Here is an 11082-nt window from a genome sequence, read left to right as displayed (position 1 = left end):
TACCAGCCTCAACGGCTACAACAGGACAAGTCGATTGCTCCGCAACTGTCCCTGTGAGCTCCCGGACTGCAGTGATTTCCTTAATGAGCTCTGAGAACTCCTGAACTGGAGCGGGCCCTGAAATGGATCTTGTGAGCTCCCGGACTGGAGCGGGCCCTGAAACAGATCTTGTGAGCTCCCGGACTGGAGCGGGCTTTACTGTCCTCCTTCTCACCCTCCGCCGCTTAGTGGGAGTCTGAAGGATAGAGGTGGTGGGAAAATCCCTGCAGAAGGGTTCTGATTGGCCTGGTATTGCCCACTGACTTCGACCCTGGAGATACTTGACGAAACCCCAGAAGTCTAGGATCTCGAGTCCTTCCACCTCCCACTGGGGCAAAGGATTATCCAGACAGATGTTAAGGAGGTCCTTAAGTACAGCCTCATTATAATTCAGCCCCACCGCCAGCGTCCAAAAAGTCTGGGCAAAACCACCAACCTCCATTCCTTGCTGCCGCCGAGCCATCAGAGTCCGGTATTGAGCCAGTCGCTCCTTCCCTGTGGCAGGAGGGACAATCCGAATGTCCATATTTCAAAAAAGGAAAAAGAAAAACAAACTGCTGGATCTTGTTGTGGTTGCAGTATTCTGTCACAGAATGCCAGGAGAAAACAAGGATAGATCCAAGTGCAGTTTATTAAAGTATAAAATAAACAGAACAGAGGCAAAAGGTAATCCAAAACACAGGGAACAGATAATGTAACCTTAACAACATCAAACACAAACATCAGAATCAAATAATACTGCAGCAAAGACAGACAGAGTGAGCATGGTATATGTAGTGATGGGATGATGAGTAAATGACTAACAGGTGATCATGATCAGAACAGAAACGACAGGCAAGGGACTATGGGAAATGGAGTTCAACACATGTAACACAGAAACGGGAAAGTGGCCAGTCCAGGGCACCACAACCAGACACTGTGACAATAGCCTCGCATTCATTTTTGCATGCTTTTCATCAAACTTGTTTGCAGATTATTCAAGAACGGTTTGACTAATCAATTTGAATTCCATAACTTTTTGCCAGCATGGTCAGAAGATGATCTGAGCCAATTTTAGTGAAAACAAACTTTTAGGCAAACCTTCTAGTAGTTTTTCAAACTATTAACAAAAAACAATGTGCAAAAAAAAAATCTTTACCTATAGAATTTTACATTTTGCGGTCCATTTGACTCGGCATGAGCCAAGGATTCAGAGAGAGGAGAAAAAAAAAGTTTTAGACATCTAAACTTTACAGTTCAAAAGTTATTAGCATAAATAAGTGCAAATTTTAACAGTTGTTGGCGCTAGAGGTTGAGTTAGAGACTCTAAATTTCCTATGGTTACAAATCAGATGGTCCTCTATCCGTGTGCCAAATGTAATAACTTTCCTGCAAGCAGTTCTACCGGCTGCCTTAGACTTTCAGAGCGGAAGAACACCACCAATGATTACAATAGGTGCCTAAGCTCCTTTGGTGCTTGGCTCCTAATAATAATAATAATAATAAATGCATCTGGAACAGAAGATTTATGTACAGATTTGTGTTATTTACTGTATATACAGCTGTATAAATAAAAATGTATTTACATAAAACTTGAGGCAATAATTAGTTAAGAAACAAATTACAGAAGACAGGTGGTCATTTTTGTGATGATAGCGGTTTAAGCTGGAGATCTATGCCTAAATGTTTTAGTGCACAGAGTTCTGCAACGTCTGCCTGAGGGTTGTGGCCAGGGGGAGAGGGTTCTGTGATGTTACCTTTTAACGTTTCTCCACTCTGGATTTGTACAATTCCTGAAGATTGGGCAGGTGCACACCACTTATCATTTAGCTGTCCCAACGGTCCATTGCAGTCTTCTTATATCTGATTTGCTGCCTGACCCAAGGAAGCTACGAACCGAGGAAGCCATGCACGGCGCCATCTTATCTGCTTATGCACGTTTAATAACAGCTTGCCTTATACTCTACCACAGGGGTGCCCAACCCTGTTCCTGGAGATCTACCAGCTCCAAACCTGATCAAACAGCTGAACCAACTAATTAGGATCTGAAGGAGCACTTGATAATTACAGACAGGTATGTTTGATCAGGGTTGGAACTGAACTCTGCAGGAAGGTAGATCTCCAGGAACAGGGTTAAGCACCCCTGCTGTACCACGTTGCCAGAGTTGAACACAGCTGTACGGGCATTCAGAGCAGCACAAACCTTATTGTTTATTCATGGCTTCTGATTGGGGTAGATTGCAGTCTGGCCATTCTCCTCTGATCTCAACAAGGCATTTTCACTTACAGAACTGCTGCTTACTGGATATTCTCTCTTTTTTGGACCATTCTCCGTAAACCCTAGAGATGATTGTGCAAAAAATTCCCAGCAGATCAACAGTTTCTGAAATACTCAGACCTGCCCATATGCCACATTCAAAGCCACTTATATCAGCTTTCTTCCACATTCTGAACTTCAGCAAAACATCTTGGCCATGTCTTCATGCATAAATGCTCTGAGTTGCTTCATGTGATTGGCTGATTAGATATTAGCATTAACGAGCAGTTCAACAAGTGTACCTAATAAAGTGGCCGAAAAAAATAATGGTGATTTGATATGATTAATCTTTAGAATAAACATACAGAGAATGACCAAAATCAAACATTTACTAATAATACAAATTACAGTTTTGTTATGTTCAATAATGTTGTGTTCAGTAATTTATCATTTGAATTAGTTTATAAATTAAGCTTTGTTGTTTGTTTTCTTGTATTTGGTTTTTTATCCTTTTTTATTTTTTACTATGCGAGGTGTGGGATTAATGTGCTGTATATAGGAATCAAATATAATTTACATTTTAATTTTTTCAGCAGCTGTTGCCCATATTCCTCCTGCCAGGAGAGGAGACAACAAAACCAGAATGCCTCCTGAGAGTGAGTCTAGTCTTCATTGATACACAGAGACACTATACAGGATATTTGAGCCACCTAAAGGGTCACTTCAGGGTGCTGATTATTTTACAGGCACCCATTACATTGTGACATACTGTAACATCATGTGTGTTGTGTGTTTCAGTGAGTGATTTGAGGATTGTTCTTCTTGGTAAGAGTGTGTCAGAGAACAGCCAAGTGGGAAACTTCATCTTAGGAAGAGCTGCGTTTGACAGTGAATCTCCTTCAGATGATGTAGCGCCGTACAGTGACAGAGTCCGAGGAAAACATGCGACTGTCATCAACACTCCTCTCCTGCTCAACCCAGATCTCTCACTACGTCACATCACAGAGGCAGTGAAGGAGTGTTTGTCTCTGTGTGCTCCAGGACCTCACGTGATCATTCTAGTCCTCAAACCTGACGAGTGTTCAAGAGAAGAGAAAGTGTGCATCGAGATACTGCTCAGCTGTTTCTCTGACAGTGTGTTTCAACACACCCTGGTGCTCACGACACAAGAGCCAGAACGCGCTGAGCCGACTGAAGTCAATGATGTCATAAAGGAAATCATTAAAAAGTGTTCTAACAGACACAACAGATTGGAGAGAAACAGCACTCCTGCTGACCTTATAGCGACAGTTAAGGAAATTGTTCAGGAGAATGATGGATGTTACTTGAATTGTAACAAATGTGAAGATTTCACTACAGAAGCCACAGAAAGAGGTGAGTGCACAAAATATTTCAGTAAATATAATTTATTTGTAAATAAACATTTTATGCTGCAGTCACATCATGTTGCATCAAGTTATCAGCATATTGGTATGCATGTCATGCAAACCTCTATATTAAACTAGTAAAAAAAAAAAAAAGTAAATCAAGACAAACGTTTGAGCTGGCTTTTATGAAAGCCTGGGGTCCTTTGTTCCTACCTTGTTTAAAATATTTTTGATTATTTAACAGATGCCAGATCTTCTAATCATGATAACTGATCTCTGGCTAATTTGACATTCACGTAATAGCTGTCATTGTTCAAATTAATGCATGGTTCAGATTAACTGTACAGCATGTAAGTCTAATAAAATTATAAAACTTTATTAAGTTGGATAAAAAATAAAACATTATCCGATAAGAATAAATTTAATTACATGCATCAAAAAAAGTCATGTGGTTTTGCATGATGGGACGGCATAACTACACAAACCAGTGGACGGACCGATCTTGTCACACAGTATTTGAAATGCTGTTTTGATCATTCTAAAGTGCCTGAACAAAGACTGTCGTCAAAGTAGTTCGGTATAATTACCTTCCAGAGCTGTCTTACGCGACTGCATTCCCAAACAGCAGACACCACCAAAAATAAGATAACAAGTTTATTGCATTTCGTCTGTGTGCTCTGAAGCTCAAGTCATTTAATATATATATATATATGTACAAAAATTATTATATACTGTGGCTTCTCCTACTTAGTGTTATTTAGAACCAGTTTATCAGGAAGTGAAAATGTTGTTCCCTTTGACTCACTGGAATGAATCGCTGCTTTATTCACATGTTTTATGAAATATTTGTGCACCAATTGTTCACAAATTAAACACAACTTTGGATGGAAACATAGCTAATGAGGTAAACTGATGTGTCTATTATTATTTTTTTTAAATATATTTATAATATTGTATAATAATAATAATTATTATTACTTTAAGTCATTATTGTACCTGGTTTTGTAGGGTACTCTTGCAAGTAGGGAAGTCCCGATCAGGTTTTTTGTGGCCCCAATCTAAGTCATTGAATATTGAGTATCTGCCGATCCAGAACTTGTATTTTTCCTAGTGCTTGGTGCATATTATAAGTACATAATCCCCAGGTTTCACAGACAAGGCTTAAACCTAGTCCCAGACTAAAATGTAAATCTGAGCTGTTTTAACTGAAAGAAACTCACACTGACTGATCTTAAAATATATCAGTGCCTTTGTTTTGTCTCGAGATTCACACCAGTAACGTTTTTTTCTAAGGCACATTTATAAAAAATTACTTACATGTCCTAATTGATCTATGGGCTAATCCTGGCTCAATCTAAGCCCTGTCTGTGAAACCGGGGGTAAAGAGCATCTGTCATTACTAATATCCAATATAACAATTTCTATATGTACTATATTACAAATATATCTTCTAATAATAAGATACACATATCTCAATATATTCACACACTGTATAAAGACATTAGCAGATGTAAACATGTTACAATGATAGACATTGTAAACCGACTTTCTGGTCATAATTATTAATATGATACTACTGATATAAACGTCTTGTATTTTAGCATATTAATTGCAACATAAAGGGTAAAAAGTTGAGATAAGGTTAGAAAGCTTGAAGTTTACGAATGTCAGTCTATCAGTTCAAAGCATGATGCAACCCTTAACGCAGTTATGACAACGATGTCTCCATTATAAGTACATAATCCCCAGGTTTCACAGACAAGGCTTAAACCTAGTCCCAGACTAAAATGTAAATCTGAGCTGTTTTAACTGAAAGAAACTCACACTGACTGATCTTAAAATATATCAGTGCCTTTGTTTTGTCTCGAGATTCACACCAGTAACGTTTTTTTCTAAGGCACATTTATAAAAAATTACTTACATGTCCTAATTGATCTATGGGCTAATCCTGGCTCAATCTAAGCCCTGTCTGTGAAACCGGGGGTAAAGAGCATCTGTCATTACTAATATCCAATATAACAATTTCTATATGTACTATATTACAAATATATCTTCTAATAATAAGATACACATATCTCAATATATTCACACACTGTATAAAGACATTAGCAGATGTAAACATGTTACAATGATAGACATTGTAAACCGACTTTCTGGTCATAATTATTAATATGATACTACTGATATAAACGTCTTGTATTTTAGCATATTAATTGCAACATAAAGGGTAAAAAGTTGAGATAAGGTTAGAAAGCTTGAAGTTCACGAATGTCAGTCTATCAGTCCAAAGCATGATGCAACCCTTAACAACGCAGTTATGACAACGATGTCTCGGATAGTCTGACGGCAGATAAAATTAGGCTAAATAGTAAATATATTACTGCAGAGTGATTCTTTGCACAAAGTGGACATCAAATACTCTAAACACGGAATATTGAATGCGTGACACGCTAGAACATACCGCATTGTCCTCGCACCACATGCACATTTGAGTGTCGTCTTTACCTTTTAAAGCGGTGGACTGCTGAAAGTGCATACCTATATGCCACCTATTGAACGACACCGGCAGGACAGCTAAAGAATCACCAGTGGATCGGGCTCAGGAGAGCCGATACCAATCAGTGAAAAAATGCTTAATCGGCCCCGATCCCGATCCTTTAGATTGGCTCAGGACATCCCTACTTGCAGTGGCTGGGACAGACTTTAAGTATCAGCTCGGCTTAAAAATATGCTAAATAATCCTGTTTACATGAAATAAGGCTGATCCTGAGCAGGTTTGAGCTCACAGCAACTCCAGGATGAGCTTCGAAGAACCTAACAATCCTAGATAATGTCAAATCATCAACAGTTAAATCCAGATAACTTGAGTAATTCAGTACGACATCAGACCCTGAAGTACAACTCAATATCCTGAAATCTGAAGGTTTTATGTCAGGGGTGTCCAAAGTATGTAATGAATTTCAAATGGCCTGCAGCTTGTTCCCTGTCAGTGTATTTTTAAAACCAGTGTCCAGCCACCACAAGCATTTTTGATAATTTTCACCCAATTTTCATGGCCCCAGAATATAAAAATCGAGAGCTGGAACATTCCATCTTTGACAGGGAAATGTGTCTTAAATGATGGACAATAAATGCAGCCTTGGTGAGCAGAAGAAAGTTCTTTCATATATAAAGGAACTCTTTTTGGGGGACTAAATTAGCTTCACAGTAGGGTCTAACCCAGCACAACAGGAACTACCAGTGACGGTAGTGTATATTGATTGGCCAAACACACGTGAACCACCGGCACCCAACGTTTTTAAAAAGCCATGTAAGCATATTTACTTTACTAACATGGAAATCATCGATAACAGCATTTACCTGTTATCTGCAGCGCTGTGATTTTTCTCAGCCTTGATGACATCTAACACTGGTACATGAAAGAACTGAACTATGCGGTGTGAAAGCCTCTTGTATAAATGAATGAGAAGTCCACAGAAATAAACCGCACACCCTTTAAAGATAGTTTGGACACCCCTGTTTAATGTAGTCTCTATTCCTTTGGTGCGGGGATTAAAGTGTTCCGTCGCTACGACGGATTTAAGTCAGTTCATAAAGACAGTCACTTGCTTCATTCCTGAATGATTCAGCCATTCGAACAAATCGATTGAATGAATGATTCAGTGATAAAATCAGTGACTTCCTGCCACCTGCTGGCGGATTTAGTTTCATTTTCAGCGTATAATTTCAGTTATTTAAATCATATTTCTGTATTAAAATTTTTATATGAAAGAACTGAACTATGCGGTGTGAAAGCCTCTTGTATAAATGAATGAGAAGTCCACAGAAATAAACCGCACACCCTTTAAAGATAGTTTGGACACCCCTGTTTAATGTAGTCTCTATTCCTTTGGTGCGGGGATTAAAGTGTTCCGTCGCTACGACGGATTTAAGTCAGTTCATAAAGACAGTCACTTGCTTCATTCCTGAATGATTCAGCCATTCGAACAAATCGATTGAATGAATGATTCAGTGATAAAATCAGTGACTTCCTGCCACCTGCTGGCGGATTTAGTTTCATTTTCAGCGTATAATTTCAGTTATTTAAATCATATTTCTGTATTAAAATTTTTATATTTAAAACATTAATCTCCACATGAATTTATGAATTTAATTGCACTAGTAGTACAATAGTACAAATTAATTTATTAATACTAATTTAACATGATTGGCAACTTATTTGTATTATTCTACATATTGTTTTAAATAGAAATTTTAAAAAGATTATAAACATAATTCTTCTTTAAATTTGATACATGAAAATGATGCCATTACAAAGGTAAAAAGAAAATGCTCCTGTAAGTCACTTTAAGGAGTCAAATGTCAGCTTTTTTTATCAGAATTTTTGATTATTGATGAGAAGGTGCTCCTAAATTTTTTAATTACGAAGACAAGTGCTCCTAATTACAAGAAGAAAAAAACTGCTCTTAAACTGGGTGTGTGACAGGAATTTTTTTTGGCTTTAACCCCTACAATATAATAAGGAGTAGAATAAGAGAAATAAGTTACCAATCATATGAAATTAGTATTAATAAATTAATTTGTATTACAGAAGTGGCACACAAAAGTGGCTTGTAACGACTTCGAACGTGGCTGTCTTTATGAACTGACGGAAATCCGTCGTAGCGACGGAACTTTAATCCCTGTAAGATGTTGCTGTTAGATAGTTGCTGTTTATTTTTCCTTGAATTTGGCTTTTGGGTTACATTCAATATTTAGATTTTCTATACATTGAAAATCTCCGACATGACTTTATCATCTTTTCTGGAAGTCTTTCGGAACAACAGCTGAATATTCAGACCTTACAACACTTTTAAAGCATCATGATATGTTTAAAGACTAGGATGTTCAAACAAGACATTTAATTTTGTCTAGGTACAGTACAGCCATACACAGTGTGAATACTAATTATACTATATTGAAATCTGGATGTTCAAACTATTATTTTATTTTCCTTTCAGCGGCACAGGTGGAAACAGGTCAGGAAAAAGCTATTAGACTCCGCCAGTCTGCTGTTAACGAGAATCCTAAAATGTCAAGAGAAACCACAAGCAGCGAAAACATGGAAACAGATCTCAGCAATGCAAAGGGCTTGAGTGTTGCACAAATTATAAAGGACAACCAGAGCAGAAAAATAGAAGATGGAAGCAATGAAAACCTACCAATTTTTAAACTCCATCTGGTTGAAACATGGCAGCACATTGATGGATTCTGCAGAAGAAGCACATTTGGGAAAAACATCCCAAAAGAGAACAAGACCATTATGATGATCGGAGCCACAGGTGCAGGAAAAACCACTCTAATTAACAGCATGATCAACTACATTCTGGGAGTGCAATGGGAGAACGACTTCCGGTTTGTGCTGATAGATGAAGGGAAGCAGAAATCCCAGGCTGAAAGTCAGACGTCAAAGATCACAGCATATCAAATTAATCACATGGATGGCTTCCGGGTCCCATTTTCTCTGACCATAGTGGACACACCAGGCTTTGGTGACACCAGAGGAATTTCACATGACCAGAAAATCACAGCACAGATTCAGGAGTTCTTCTCTGCCCGTGGAGGGATCGACCACATTGATGCTGTGTGTTTCGTAGTACAGGCTTCACTTGCTCGTCTGACACACACACAGAAATATATCTTCGACTCCATTCTTTCCATATTTGGCAAGGATATTGCTGAAAACATCATTGTGCTGGTCACCTTTGCAGATGGGAAAACGCCTCCGGTTCTCGAGGCCATCAAAGTCTCTCAGGTTCCCTGTTCCACCAATGAGTCCGGGGATCCACTTCACTTCAAGTTCAACAACTCTGCCATGTTTGCTACCAATAAGAAATCTGGAGGAGCTAAGGCGTCTGATTGTGAAAACTTTGATCAAATGTTCTGGAATCTGGGATTTTCTAGCATGACCAAATTCTTCACGTCCCTTAACATGATGCAAACTAAGAGCTTGTCTCTGACACAGGAGGTCTTAAAAGAGCGACAACAGCTAGAAGTGCTTGTGGAACGTCTCCAGCCCCAGATTAATGCTGGTCTGACAAAACTGAATGAAATCAGGGAGACATATGCTGCTCTGGAGCAGCACAAGGCTGAAATGGATGCAAACAAGGATTTTGAATACGAGATTGAAGTAACTGTCCCAAAACAGATCAAAAACACATCTAGCACCTTCTTAACCAACTGCCAAACTTGTCACTTCACATGTCATGACAAATGCGCTTATGCAAATGACTGTGATAAATATATGTGCTCTGCCATGAAAAACGGAAAGTGTAACGTCTGCCCTGGAAAGTGTGTCTGGAATGTGCACTTCAATCAGAAATACAAATGGGATTATGTCACACAAAAAAAAAAGGAAACCTATCAGGATTTAAAAAAGCGATATGAGGATGCACATGGACAGGTCATGTCAACAGAAAAGATCTTTGAAGAGCTTGAAAATGAGCTTGATGTTGTCCAGGATACTGTGGCAGGACTTATTAAAAACTCTCAAATGTCCTTGGAGCGGCTGCAGGAAATTGCCCTCAAGCCCAATCCTCTTTCTGTCCCGGACTACATTGATCTGATGATTGAATCTGAAAAACAAGAAGCCAAACCTGGATTTAAGGATCGCATTAAGTCTTTATTGGAAGTCAGGCAGAAAGCAGACATCATCAGTAAGGTTTCCACAGGAGAAGTGCTTCCACAGCATTGGAAAGAATACAAACGCACAGGAACAGGAAAAAATAAAACTTTGAGTGATATAAGAGGCTGGCTCAATGTAACGCTTCAAGGATTATGGAAAAAGTAGGCAGGAACCAGCGAATAATAAATGAAACTAATAATGACGTCAACAATCAACACAAAATGAAAGTAAAGTGGAACCCCCTCACAGACGACTGCTACACAAACAAAACTCCCTGGCCTGGTCCTCTCACATCCTTCACTGTCATCTCTCCTCCTTTTATCCTTCCAGAGCTCCACCATGGGTCTCGTGACCGCTGTGACACACAGGTGTCGTTCATTTACACTCGCACCACCGGCCTCGCTCTGTTCCCACGCCTAACCTGCTCTGCTAAACACATTCAGTAAAACTAAGAATTTTGTTTTTTTGTTAAAATGTTCTGTATGCGTTTTAATTATACTTAACACATTAGTTTAAAAATGGTCTTCATCTTCAATCTGCATATGATGTACAATACCCACCTGTATTATTTTGCCTAACAGTTTAAAATTGATCTATGTCATATTGATTTAACTGAAAATGTCACAAATGTTCAGAATGTATCAGAATGCTGTTTTGGGATGATGTAATTTTACTTTAATTGACTCTAGTTATTCAAAAAGCATGCTAGTAAAGTTACTAAATCTAAAGTCTGTGTACTGCCAATGAATAGTACATAAATGTTCCCTGGATTTTTA

General features: G+C 38.6%; 1 protein-coding gene across 1 annotated transcript; it reads left to right on the top strand.

Annotated features, from left to right (window-relative positions):
* The first annotated feature begins 2873 nt into the window (after positions 1–2873).
* Positions 2874–10860, top strand: LOC107573537 (uncharacterized). Its single transcript, XM_016259971.1, has 3 exons — positions 2874–2931; positions 3074–3649; positions 8643–10860. Exons 1-3 carry the CDS (start codon positions 2919–2921, stop codon positions 10469–10471), a joined length of 2418 nt encoding a protein of 805 aa, XP_016115457.1. The 5' UTR covers positions 2874–2918; the 3' UTR covers positions 10472–10860.
* Positions 10861–11082: the final 222 nt, after the last annotated feature.

The sequence above is a fragment of the Sinocyclocheilus grahami genome, unplaced genomic scaffold, assembly GCF_001515645.1.
Source record: "Sinocyclocheilus grahami isolate Dianchi unplaced genomic scaffold, SAMN03320097.WGS_v1.1 scaffold1970.1, whole genome shotgun sequence".
Lineage (NCBI taxonomy): Eukaryota > Metazoa > Chordata > Actinopteri > Cypriniformes > Cyprinidae > Sinocyclocheilus > Sinocyclocheilus grahami.
Note: the sequence above shows the minus strand (reverse complement) of the source record. Positions and strands in the feature narration are given on the sequence as shown.